The 13,605-nt window shown below is 46.4% G+C and overlaps 1 protein-coding gene across 2 annotated transcripts in view; it reads right to left on the bottom strand.

Moving 5' to 3' along the window:
• Window positions 1-9,764, bottom strand: part of MCUR1 (mitochondrial calcium uniporter regulator 1) — a 119,885-nt gene extending 110,121 nt beyond the window's left edge. Inside the window, exon 1 of one of the 2 annotated variants that reach the window (XM_033934624.1) lies at window positions 9,154-9,764. In XM_033934624.1, the coding sequence (XP_033790515.1) occupies window positions 9,154-9,589 (436 nt within the window). In that variant the 5' untranslated portion in view covers window positions 9,590-9,764. The remainder of the gene's footprint in view (window positions 1-9,153) is intronic. The other variant, XM_033934626.1, reaches the window with a different exon arrangement.
• Window positions 9,765-13,605: the final 3,841 nt, after the last annotated feature.

The raw sequence follows: 13,605 nt of genomic DNA, 5'->3' as shown, positions 1-13,605 counted from the left end.
ATTCTGTACGAAGCCTTAGATTATTTGAATTTCCATCAGTAAAGGGTTGCCCATATAAAAGCTTTTTGAGGTGGTCACATGATGCAGTGAGGAGGTGCAGACGCGATTTCTGCAGCTCTCGGGACCTCGCTCACACAATCGTTTACATTGCCTTGAGACCAGCAGCGATTAGTCTTCTCCCTTATTTGCAGCTGACATCGCATTGACCACTTTGTTTCTAAAACCGGATTCACCATGGCCAGTAGAACAATGAAAAAGGACAAGGAGCAGGTGAGGCCTGATGACAACATGGCGGAACATGGAGTATCGCCAATGGTGGAATTTACAGAAAGCCAACTGAATCAATTAACTACGGCAGTGACTGCCGCTCTATCTCCTCAAATGGAGAAGCTCTCAGGGCAAATATCACATTTAAGTACTCTTTTGGGAGATACCATAAGCCACACCACCGAATTGGAGACTCGTGTCTCTGCGGCAGAGGACACTTCGCAACACATGTGCGCGCAATTAACCCGATTGGAAAAATGCTTGCAGACTATGCCGACAAGCTTGAGGACATTGAACACAGATCCCGCAGGGATAATCTTCGGTTCATAGGCGTGCCAGAGATCTTGTTGGACAGATAGCTAAGCACTACATTTAAAGACTGGCAAGCCATGGAGTTCCCGTTGCCGGCTGGTATGGGGACACTTTGTTTGGAGCACACCCATGTGGGTAAGTTGTTGGAGGATAGACCGCCGACCCCGGCCTGTGGTGGTGAAGCTCCATAATTGCTTGCACAAGATGGAGATCTTGCGGCAGTACTGGCTTAAGCAGGACACTTTAAAGTATGATAGCATATTGAGCCGCATCTTCCAGGATTATTCAGTGGCCTTGCAAGATCGTTGGCGGAAATTCCAGCCTTTATGTGCAGAGCTTGTGGCCAAAAAGACTTGGTTTCTATTTTTGTACCCTGCGCTCCTTAAAATCCATGTGAATGGCACGGCAGTCTTTTCACAATGTGGAAGGGGCTCGAGATTATGTGGCACAGCTCACTTGATGCCGTGGAGTTGCTCCCTATTTTGGGGGGGAAGACTTATTGAGAGATTCGTAACTGCTCCTCTGTATCTGAGTTGGAGTGGTTGGAGCTGGCCTCTGTACTTTTATTTTGTGTATTGTAAAGTTGGTTTTTTTTTAAAATTTCTATTTTGCTGGTTCTAATGTACTACTTTATTTTTATGGGTGTGGGCCCTTTCCATCTTAGTGACTCTTCGGGTTTCTGCGCTTACAAGTGGAACCTGTTTGTGAGTGTAGATTTTAAGGGGGGAGTTGGGTAGGGAAGGGAGGGGGTGGTTGGGTAGGGGTGGGGACGGGGAGTTGCTGTGGAGTAGGGGATATTTGAGGTTCTGAGTGGAGTGCCTGGACTAGGCCTTAGACGGAGATTTTTGCTGCTCTTGTGGTTTTTCCTTGTCTGTTTTTCTAATTCTGTAATTCCAGCTGTTGCTTTCAGGAGTTCTTTCTCTTCCTTGGATGAGGGTGAAGGCTGGGCGCTCTCACTTTTTCTTTTACACATGCAAGCTCTTAGGAAAGTTTGACCTTTTTTTTCCCACTGCCTGACCGCATAATTTCATGGAATGTTGGAGGTATCACCTCTCCTGCTAAAAGGATCAAAATTTTGCGGACTCTTCGGCGGCATTCTGCGTACCTTGCTTGTTTACAGGAAACTAGGCTTAGTGATACTGAACACTTGAAGCTGAAATGCGATTGAATGGGTGGCATTCATTTCTCGTCGTCAGGGGGCCGTCAGGGAGGGGTAGCGGTATTGGTCCATAGGTCTGCTCCCTGTAAAATGAAACTTTTATTGTCTGACACAGCTGGTCATTATTTGTGGTTAAGCTGCAGTATCAGGGACAGGATTTTCTGTTATTAGTGGTATAAGGGCCTAATTTGACGGATGCTTCCTTCTTTCATTAGTTCCTTTCACTTTTGGCCCCGTATCAAGATACTGCCTTAATTGTGGCTGGAGATATGAATCTAGTAATGGATGGTTGGATGGATCAGTCATCTTGTGCCCGGTTGAGTCATCTTTCTTCTTCTGTTTTGCCATCGTTTGTCTCTGAATTACAATTGCTAGATACTTGGCGTGTCTTGCATCCCACTGAGAGAGATTACACTCATCTCTCGCAGGCGCATAACACGTATTCACGCATGATTATATTTTTGTTAGTTCAAAGGCCTTTGATTTGGTTTCTAGGGCTGCGATAGGACTGGAAGAGGTCTCTGATCATTGTATGATATGGCTAGACCTTGATCTCCGGCCTGATTCTCTAGGTGCTCGTAGCTGGCGTTTTCCGTCCTATTTATATAAAGCGGTTTTGCACAGGGAGGTGATAGCTTTTGTTAGTGCGCAGAAAAAACAATTAGCGGCTGGTATTTTGAACCTGGAGAAGCAATTGGGGGAGGCCAAGCAAGCTTTTATATGGGGTCTGACCAGGGAGACTAGGGATCTATTGTCTGCCACACAGCTAAGTTTGAATTCTTTTATACACAAAAAAACTCAAAGCGCGCTGTTTTATTGTAAAGGCTATTATCATCGGTTTGGTAACAAACCGGGTGCTTTATTGGCACGTGTGGTCCGGGCTAATAGTGGTACATGCCATGTGGCAGCGCTGCGAGATTTGAATGGTTCATTTACGTCTCACCCGGTGGAAATGGGTACCTTGTTTCGGGATTATTTCTCCAGGGAGTCTCCTCAGTCCGCTGTCCTGGAGTATTTGGCACAGTTGGGCTTACCCTGCTTGACTCTGGCTGACGGGCAGGTTCTTGGGGCCCCCATCACAGGGAAAGAATTGCTGCGCTTAAGCTCCAGTCTGCTCCTGGCCCAGATGGGTTTTCGGGCAAATTTTATAAACATTTGCAGTTAGGGGTGATTAAGCCCCTGACCACGTATTTCCAGGCTATATGGTGCAGATAAGTTTAATTCCTAAACCGGGTATGACACCAGACTTGGTCTTATCGCCCGATTTCTCTTCTAAACGTAGATCTTAAATTGTTGTCTGGTATCTTGGCATCTCGGCTGGTGGCCATTCTGCCTAGGCTTATAAGATCGGGGCAGACTGGATTTGTAAGGGGTCGCCAATTGGTTGTGCAAATTATTGTTATCTATGGCGTATTGCCAGCATCATCGGATCTCTTCTATGGCTGTCAGCCTGGACGCTGAGAAAGCCTTCGATTGGGTGGGCTGAGGTTTTTAGTTCCCAATGCTTGAATATAAGTGTTTGGGGGGTCCTTTCTTGACAGCTATGCGGGCTTTATTTTCTGGTCCTATAGCTTACATATTGCTCAATAGAGTCCGTACGGCCCCTTTTGAGATTGCTCAGGTTACATGACAAGGGTGTCCATTATCTCCTTTATTTGTTTGCTCCTTGGAATCCCTGTTGCGTACCCTGTTGGTGGATGCCCAGGTTCTTGGGGTGGATGATCCTCCTTTTTGGGTGAAGGTTATGGCATACGCAGATGATATCTTGCTTTTACTAACGCAGCCTTCCATTTCCTTATCTGCACTGTTAGATGTTATTTCTGCTTATGGAGCTCTGTCGGGTTTCTCTCTTAATCTTACTAAATCTAAAGATCTGCCTTTACTGAGGGAGGTTAAAGATGACTGGGAGGTATAGTTTCCGCTGCAGTGGGAGCTGGTTGCATTGAAATACTTGGGTGTTAAGATAACTGTCAATCTGACCTTGTTGTATAAGGAAAATGTGTCTAAATTAATGCCTGAAACTACTGTTAAATTGCAACTGTAGAGAGCATATCTGCTTTCTCTTTTGGGTCGTGTTCACTTATTTAACATGATATTGGCCCCAAAGTGGCTGTATTTATTCCAAATGCTTCTTTTATTTCTGAAAGTAAAGTAAAAGAAGCGGTTGTGTTCTCTATTGCAGGCGGGCTCGTCTTCCCATATGTATCATACAGACGCCAAGATGTTATGGGGGATTGGGTCTGCTCAATGTCAGGTATTTAACAATAGCCTGTGCCATGAGACACAATCATGACTGGTATAGTACATCAAATACTATTTCTGCCATTGCCATGGAATTGTCTTTCATGTGTCCCTGGCACTTTAGCTGTTATTTACATAAGATGGGTCTCCACCAGTCGGAGATACTCTGGCGCTTGGGTATTTTGCCTGTAGCGATAGCTGCTTGGCGTTGGACATGAAAACATCATGGCTATTCTGTGATGGTGTCACCTTACCTTGCTATTTGTGGGAAACCAGAATTTCTACCAGGCCAAACTGAATCTATATTTCACCATTGGAAAGTGAATGGTATCCATTATTTGTTGCATTTACTCACTGAAGAGGGCCGTATGAAATCTTTCACTTTACAAACAGATTATTCTTTGTTGCCTGGAGATATCTTTTCTTATTTACAAATTAAACACTACCTTCACGGCCTTCCTTGGGATGACCTCACAGAGAATGTTCAGGATGAATTGGCTGCATGTTATACTTTGGGAACTCAACTTCCTGTTCCGTTGAGGTTTCATCATTGTTATCTCCAGGACTCCTACATATGTAAATGCTTGGAACGTTGATCTCGACATACAGTTATCGCTTGTGGATTACAAAAAACATGTCCTGGCAGCAGTCCAAGTCTCTAGCAACGTGCTCCATTGGGAACAACATTATAAGTTTACATTGCGCCTTTACATAGCGCCCAACAGAGTGAGATATATGGGACTTTCTCAGAAAGGAGCTTGTCCTAAATGTGGTCAAGTTCCTTCTATGCTTGGGCATATGTTTTGGCTCTGCCCTGCCGTCTTGTCATTTTGGAATAATTTATTTACCTGTGTGTCCTCTCTTTGGATCCTTTGATATTGTTTGACATATTTTTGCTGCAAGCACCTGTTCCCAGTGGCTATTGGCCATTTCTTCAGCGTGCCATTTTACTAGGGAAGAAAGTTATTTTACTTAATTGGCTTGCCCAGAATCCCCCCTGCCTCTCTCAATGGCGGATGCTTACTTTGCTAGATGGAAAGATTACAGTTTCAGGATTTTGACTCTTCTCAGGGACGTCATTTTAAGTGCACTTGGCGAGCTTTTTGGGCAACGTTGACCCCCTAGAGTGTGCAGCTGTCTCTTGAATAGGTAGCTGGATACTTGTGGTTCCAGGCACTCCACTCCTATTGGTAGTTTTCCGTTGGGAGGAGTGGGAGGAGGGAGTTTTGGGGATTAATGAGCGTATTCTTTCTCCATTTGTTGACTACTTTGTACATTTTTTATTAGAGATTGTTGTAGTGCTGTTTGTACTCTTTACTTGCTCAATAAACACGATTGAAACACAAAAGCTTTTTGAATCAAATACTGGCTTATCAGGTGGCCTTTTGGGATCATAATTTTGGCATATTGATTCTAACATCTGACTCATATTTAAGTTTTAGGAAATAATTATTCGGAACAGTACCTAAATAAGGCTGAATTGTATTTCGCTGCAAATGTGCAGTATCTTGGAACTGTGAACTGCACAGAACTGGAGGAAGATATGGTATATAAATGATTTGTTACAGTATATTTGAAGACATCTGGAACAGTTGCAGTGGAGATAGTTTGATGATGTGAAAGATTGGAGGGATGGCAGTGGGAGAGACAGCGCTGAGTAGGTTGGTGGGAATCAGAACAGAGGAACAGGAAGTGGGTTTGGAGGAGGAGAGAAGTGCAGTTTCTTCTTCAGTAATTTCAGAAAAGGAGGCAAGGGTTGAAGGAAGGTTGGCAGATGGGACATATGAAAGGAGGGGCTGGGGGGAGGTGACCTGGTTGAGAACTCAAGGTGAATTTTCTGGACCTTGTCAGAGAAGAACACAGCCATTGTCTGGGGAAAGTGAAGAGGGGATTGGAGGCAAGGGCACTTTGAGTAGAGTTTAGTGTAGTAAAGAGACAGCAAGGGTTAGAGCTAGGGCATTGCATTTTTGTTTGGCAAGTGTGAGGGCAGACTGGAAGGATGTCAGAAGGAATATGAAGTGTATAAAGGCAGCATCTGTTCAGGATTTAAGCAAAAGACGTTCATCAGATCAAGCACAGGTAACAGCTGGGGTTTGGCGTACCGTACAGGATTTGAGATTGTAGGAGTGAGGTATCTAGAGCAGAGAATGGGTGTTATAGGAGAAGATGGCTTCATTGACAAGACTTAAATCACATAGCAGTTGAAGGGAGGGATGACAGTGGTGGAGAAGGTGCCAGGGTTAATAGGTTTTTAAATGTATTGGTAGTGATTGCTGCGTATACCTTTCAACACTATATAAGTGATTAGTTGCAGTAGTAGTAGTGATTGACCTGGCCCTGGGGTGGGGGGAAGAAGGGGAGGTGATGAATTGTGAATATTAACAGATGATGGTCAGAGGGGAAGAGTTGAGGTCCAGAAATTGGTAGTAGAGCAATTGGAGGAGAAACAAGGTCAAGGCAGTGGCCATTCTGGTGCATAGGGTTGGTGAAGCACAGCTGGAGATTGAATGAGGATGTTAGAGAAATCTGGAAGTGTAGTAGTAAAGAGGGATCATCAGCATGGATGTTGAAGTTACCAAGGTCGAGGGAAGGGGATGAAGGTTCACAAAAGGAGAGCCACGAGTCAGTCAGTGAGGAAAGAAGAGGGGTTCTTCTCAGGTTGAAAAATGACTGCTACCTGGATAGCTAGGAGTGAATAAATGGATAGTGGACTTCAAGGAAGGAAAGCAGTGAGATTAGAGGTGGGAGAAGGGGAAATGGCAAGAGTAGCAGCCCAAACAAACAGAAATTGACCCTTGATACTCCACAGAATCAAAGAGCAACCAAAAACAAAAATGCTGTGGAGATGTCCAAGATGCAGGCTTTATTGAAGATAGTCATAAAATCCACATAATAAAATGTCCAGGACCATAAGATGGGAACTTTGGACCCAACATGGTCCGTGTTTCAACAACCCTGCCTTCCTCATGGGTCCCTAAGAGTCCTAAGTCAAAGAACGTGGATCAAAGGCTGAGAACAATCCTGCTCGAGAGCTCTGCGCGATAAGAGTAATGCTATAGTGCTGTAGAAAAAGTAGCAGCCCAACACCACCTCCATTACCAACTGGGTGAGAAAAGGTAACCTCCATAACAAAGAGCAACAGGGTAGACCCAGATCTCAGGTGGAGAATTCAAGAGACAAATAGATCATGGATGAAAGTAAGTTTGTTAAGAGCATGCATTCTGCCTGGTGCATGAGAAGGCAGAGAAGGAGGAGGAGGGGAACAGAAATAAAATTGGTTACATTGAATGGGAGACCCCCTTGAGTAGGGTAAGGGTTGAATGGGAGGACCAGGATTGGGCTTGATATCACAGGCAGAGACAGAGCAAGAGGAAAAGTATGAGAATACAGATGAGTATAGAAGACGCATTGGGGGAGGGGGGCGTGCCACAGTCTAGATGCACACAGAAGAGTAGGGATGGCTGGATGAGAGGCAGAAAGTGTTGAAGCGAAGAACCAAGTGGAGGATAGAAGGGAGGTTGAGGTGGTGAATTCAGAGTGAGTGATGTGGTGGTAGATTACAGCTCTCCCTCCGGATTCACAGTTTCCCTACTCACAAATTTGATTATTAATGATTTTTTTTCTTCTTTATGCGGGTTGCCCGAACCTTACCTGGTGGTCTAGCAGCGACGCGGGGCAGGAGCGATCATCCTAAGCTCCTGCCCCATGAGCCACCATCAAAACAGCTAACGTGAGTTCCCATTGTAGTCTCGAGACTACAATGGGAACTCATGGCAGCCATTTTGATGACGGCTTTGCACGGGGCAGCTTAGGAAAATCGCTCCTGCCTCATGTCACCACTAGACCACCAGGTAAGGTCTGGGGATGCAGGAGGGGGTGGGTCAGAGAAAGCCCCAAAAAATTATTTGCGATTTTTCCCTATTCGCGGGCCGGCTCTGCACCTAACCCCCACAAATATGGAGGGAGAGCTGTACATGGCTTTGGGTGAAGAGAAAGAGACTAGGAAGTCAGTATCAGCAGGTAGTGGTGGTATACAGGAATCATGATTGGGGGAAGGTGGGGGAGGGAAAACACCAGGCACCTCCTTAGTGATATGGGAAAATTTCTTAAGCATAGATTGGTGAAACTAGTCAGGGTTGCGAGTCAATGGTGGTGTGGTCAAAATTGCCTGGGAGCTAGTGTCATAGGGCGAGGGAAAGAAGCTTAGAAAAATAGGGTTACCAGGGAGAGTCCTCGTGTGAGAGGCATAGTTATATGAGCACCAAGGGTATGATGACAGGGTTTAAGGATAAATAAATAAATAGAAAAATAGGGAAGGAGGACTTTTTGAGCACCTTTTTTTTAAAATGAGAATCAGGACTCCAGGGGGAATGGCTAGCAGTTAGTGGACATGTGAAAGGTTTCATTAGAATCAGAATCAGGGAAGCTACAGGGGCCATGGCCTCCCCAAAAATTGATGGTCACTACCCACTTTTCCATCCATCTCCCGGCATTGTACTTTTAAATCTTCAGCCAGCTGCCGCACAGTGTCAATGAGCAGGGTTGCCCCTGAACCTGTCATTCTACTTCCAGGGGCAAGCCTGCTCGATGATACCGTGTGGCGGCTGCCCTAAGTTTTAAAAGTACAGTGCTGGGAGCTGGTGGGTGAGAGAGAGTCAGATGCTGGTGAGATGTCATGCCACAGGATTCTACTGGGGCAGAGCTCTTGGACCCCCTCCCCTTAATTAAACTGTGTTCCGCTTCATATAACAGGTTTTATGCCAAGCAGATTTCTATGTCTTCCCCCACTCCAATGTCATCAAGGAGATTTATGTGTTTTTAAAGCAGTACTGTAATTCTACAGTGGAGTACCTCTCTTCCATAGAACTTTTTGCGTATACCCCACAATGTGTATTGTGTCCCCCCACAAAAACACATATCATACTTTAACCCTGTGATAATTTGCATGCTCATTTTGGAAGCCCAAGAAGCCACCTGCTCAGCCATCAGCACCCAGAAATACTGAATGGATTTCTGCATAAGACTCCAAAGGAATGAAGCAAGACTCTCTGTAGTTAACCCCCCCCCCCCCGCCCCTTAAAAAAAAAAGCCACCTGCTTTAAGATTAGAAATACTCACTACATAATAGATTATATGAAAAAAGCACTATATATTGGATGACCTGATGCCCTCACCTCTGGCGCCGAGACGGGAAAGTAAACGAGGACTAGAAGTGGTTGACAGTACCCACATAAAACCGGGGCAGTTCCTCCGCCACGATAGCCTCCTCCGGCTAGAGCCCACGCTACCTCCTACCACGTTCGGCAGGCGCGCATCTCCGGCGGCCCCGCGCAGCGCCGGCGCGCACGGGATCACCCCCCAACTTCCAGCTCTCGTCTCCCCCTCCCCGATGTGTCCAGGGCGACTCCGCCATAGGACACGTGATCCGCCTGCAGTCACGGAAGGGTCCGAGCGCGAGGGCTCTGCCTCTGGGGACGGCGGAAGAAGGCGACCCCGCGGACATAGGCGCAACGAGCGTCTCCGTAGAACCGGGCCAGGCCAGCCTTCGCCGAGCAACACGCGCTGCCTGAGCGCCAGGAACCGCCCGCACCCATCGGGGCCTGGCCTCATGCTAACCCCCCGTTACCCGCCGATAACCACATGCTTGATCAACCCGCTAAAAAAAAGAATCGCCTAAACCTCCTCCCTCCTGCAAACAACGCCCTACCGGGATACCGCCTCCGGCCCATCCAACCCCAAGGACTACACCGTACTGCTTTGACTGACAAACTCTCACCAACCCCGCTCCTCTTACGTCTATCAGTACCGTGACGTTACTACCCAAGCCACGCCCCCAGGTGGTTAAAAGAAAACACCCCACACAAAACACAATAGATTTGGAGCTGTTTGCGTTCCGTGCCTCGTTTTGGTTTCTAATAGCCTCCTCCTTCCCTTTTTGTTTTCATAATGAACTACATTTATGTCAGTGCTCCAAGTGTAGAGGGAAGGGCGGTAATGGAAAGCACTGTGACTTGGAGAAAGGGGTGAGGTAGAGGTGCTGGGCAGCTTCTGGTCCGCGCTTTGTGGCTTCCTGATCTAGCTAGCTGGGCCCTTTCTCTGTCAGCGGGTGATCTCCCCTACCGCTCGCCTGCCTGCATTTCGTTGGGCCGCTGGTTCCTCTCTGCTGTTGCTTTCTGATCTAATGCGTCGGTTACTGGGGCCCCTCGGGTGTCTGATGACTGCCGTCGGGATTCGCAAATGCCCGGCCCTGCTCCTATTGTGGCGTTTGAACCTGAGTAACGTTGGGGGGTCAGGCCCCCCCCTCCCCCGCCTGAGAGTCGTGCGTTCCAGCAGACAGACGGCGCGAGGTGACGGCTCTGCCAGCTGAGAGAGGTGGGAGGAGCCGGCCGGGCGACTTTGGAAAAACTGGCCATCTTCTGCTGCTGTCACACCTCTAGTCCGGAGCCTGCCCGCCCTTCGTTCCTCTTGCTGTCAGGGCACTCTTGTTACGTCACCTAAATTCTCAGGATGATCGTCTTTTGGCCCATCTTTGGATCCGAAGATGGCTGAGGAGCCCGATCTGCGATGGATGGGTTCATCCCTTAGTGGGGAAACGGCTTTATTAGGGCCCTTCTGTGACAAGGCAAGCCAAAAAGTGTAGGGATGGGGGTTATATCTCTTATGGGTTTGTGAGAAATGAAAATATTAACATATTTTCTAATGGTGTTAATTGTTGCAAGATAATACAAAGGTGTGAACACATTAAATAATACATCTAATTAGGTGTGAAAAAACAGAAGTTTCAAGTTTATTAAAAGATTTTTTAGACCTTTTAATCAAATATCTAAGCGGTTTACAATGTAGAATTACATAAAAACATATAACTTTATAAAAACAAATAAAACAAGGGGAACTGGAAGACAATCTGATTATTAAAAGCACAAGACATAGGGACCAACTGCCAACAACAGGGGAGTGGGAGAGAACTACAATTTATATAGAAAAGATTCAACATAAAGGGAAAGTACGATAGGCTGGGGTAAAATATTAACAATTTACTTTATATTTTAAGTTTTTGAAAAATTTTTTTTAAAATTTTAAACTTTCAAAATTTTAAAATATTAAATTATCAAAATATTATATTATAAAACTTTAACAAGATAGAATATTAAAGTATTAAAATATTGAAACTACAGGGAAACTACAAACTAAAGGCACTAATGGAGGTTATAACACATAAATTCTAGCAGAGAGAATTTGTCTAATGCTATGTGCATATAAAAGTAAGAAATACTTGCTGAGTTAGGCGAAAGGAGGGGGCATTCCTGGGACAATATTTGTTATGGAATACAATGCCTGTAGTCAGGTGAACATTGAATTAGAGGTGTCAGCATAACTAACCATAAGGGCTATTGTTCAAAAAGCTGATCTAAGCATGTCACCTGAGGGGCAACCATGTGAGGGGAGGAGTACGTGTCCAAATATAGGCAATGGTAAATAGAGTCAGGAGTCTGGGGAATAATGGTAATGGGAGAAATAATTAGGGGTGCAGAGAAAGTTTCAGATAGGTTGTGAACTGTCCTGCTCTATCCTGCTCTATCCAATGAGCAGACAGGCAGGAGGGTCTGAAAAGTTTGTACTAACTATAAAACTAATGAATGTAATGAATTAAGTGTGCCTTCCTAGCCAATTTTTGTGCAGGTTGGACACCCTTTTTGGCCAAAAAGCAAATAAACTAAATTGCATTACTTTACCCAAAGTCTCTGCAGAGTCTTTCTCTACTGTGGGCAGCGTTTTTCTCACTGTTAAATGAAAGGAATGGAATGTCCATTTTCTAAGATAAACACTACAATAAAGTTCTCACCTAGTAATATGAAATGTGCCTTCAATGGGCTTATTAGCACTGTACACTCAGGACCCAACTGACAGGCAGAGCTCCGAGCCTCTGCATGGATGAGGCGATGGTGCAGGAAGGTAGGTTCTAGATGTCAGGAATCAGGTGACATTCTGGAGAAGGGGGAGCCTATTCTGCAGGATGGGCTCCACCTTAACCAAGGCAGAACTAGGCTGCTGGCATCAACATTTAAAAAGGAGATAGAGCAACTTTTAAACTAGAAACTGGGGGAAAGCTGTCATTTGCTCAAAACTGCATGATTCGCAACAAGATATCTTTAAAAGATATCACCAAAACAGGATCAAAAATTGAGCAGATTTCTACAGCTGCACGAATGGTCATTCAGCTCTACCACTCTACATCACATATTTGCAGACTGGGGATCTCTTTGCTTTCCCCTACAATCACAAACTTGCACTCTTCTGCTCCAGACTCTACAGTCCTAATCATCTGGGGTCAAATGCTATTCTCAAATTGCAAGACAAGTTCCTTTTTGCTTTCTCTCCAATTTCTCTTCTTGAGAAAACTCTACTTGAACTTCGCCATGAACATGCCACTATGATTCTCATAGCAGCTCGATGGCTGCGTCAACCATGGTTCCCTCTTCTTCTACAGTTCAGTGTACAGGAACCTATCACTTCAAATATTTCCAACACTGCTGACACAGAATGGGGGCTCTTTCCCTTACCCCATTCTTTGTTGACTAGCTCTCAGAGCATGGTATCTCTCTCCCAACCACTGAGGCCCTGATTCTGCAAAGTGTGTCCTGATTATAGGCAGCTGTAGGCGTCCTACAGCTGTCTAATCAGCCAATCGGGAGGCACGTTTTCTAAAAAAAATGCTCCCCAGGCAGGCTGCCTATATTGAAGGCGCCTCCGGGAACCTAGGGAGGCCCACAAGCCCGTCTAAGCTTGCCTAAAGCTAGGCGGTAGCAGAGCAGGAGACGCTTACAATGTAGGCTAGCAAAATGCTGGCCTATATGGTAAGTAGACGTGGCCGCTATACTTTATCGTGGCAAGGGATCTCCCTACTGCAATTAGTATAGCAGCCGCAGCTACAGCCACCAGTCTCCCCAACCCCCCCGACGTTCGCGGCAGGAGGGTACCCCAAAACCTCCTGCTGAAAGAACCTGCCCCCCCAAAGATCGCCAGCAGGAGAGTACCCAACCCCTCCTGCTGGACCCCCCCCCAAATGACCCCCCAAACAAAATACCCTAATCGCCCTCCTCAGACACCCCCAACGACCTCCCCGAAGATTGCAGGCAGGAGGATGCCAAACCCCTCCTGCCGGACCCCTCAACGCCCCCCTGAAGATCACCGGTAGGAGGGAACCCCCCACCCCAGAACCCCCCTCAAGCTTACCGCCAAGTTGGCCGGACAGGTCTTTGCACTGTCCAGCCAGCAGGCCCGCCTCTGTCCAAATAAGGCAGGCCCGCCCCCTCCCCTGCCCAACCCACAGGATCCTAGGGCCTGATTGGCCCAAGCGCCTAAGGCCCCTCCCACTATAGCTAGAACCACTAGCTGATTGGCTGCCATGAGTTTTCACGGGACCATGAGAACTCGTGGCAGCCAAGCAGCTAGCAGCTCTGCACAGGCAGGAGTGAAGGAGGGTTGCTCCAGCCTGTGTAGAGATGGTAGTTGAGTGGCTGCCTTGTATTCATAGCAGCCAATCAGCTAGTGGCTCCACAAAGGTAGGAGCGAGGGTTGCTCCTGCTGCTTTTCATCATTGGACCACCAGGGATACTAAAGGTATG

This window comes from Geotrypetes seraphini, chromosome 2, assembly GCF_902459505.1.
Source record: "Geotrypetes seraphini chromosome 2, aGeoSer1.1, whole genome shotgun sequence".
In the NCBI taxonomy this organism is placed as follows: Eukaryota; Metazoa; Chordata; class Amphibia; order Gymnophiona; family Dermophiidae; genus Geotrypetes; species Geotrypetes seraphini.
Note: the sequence above shows the minus strand (reverse complement) of the source record. Positions and strands in the feature narration are given on the sequence as shown.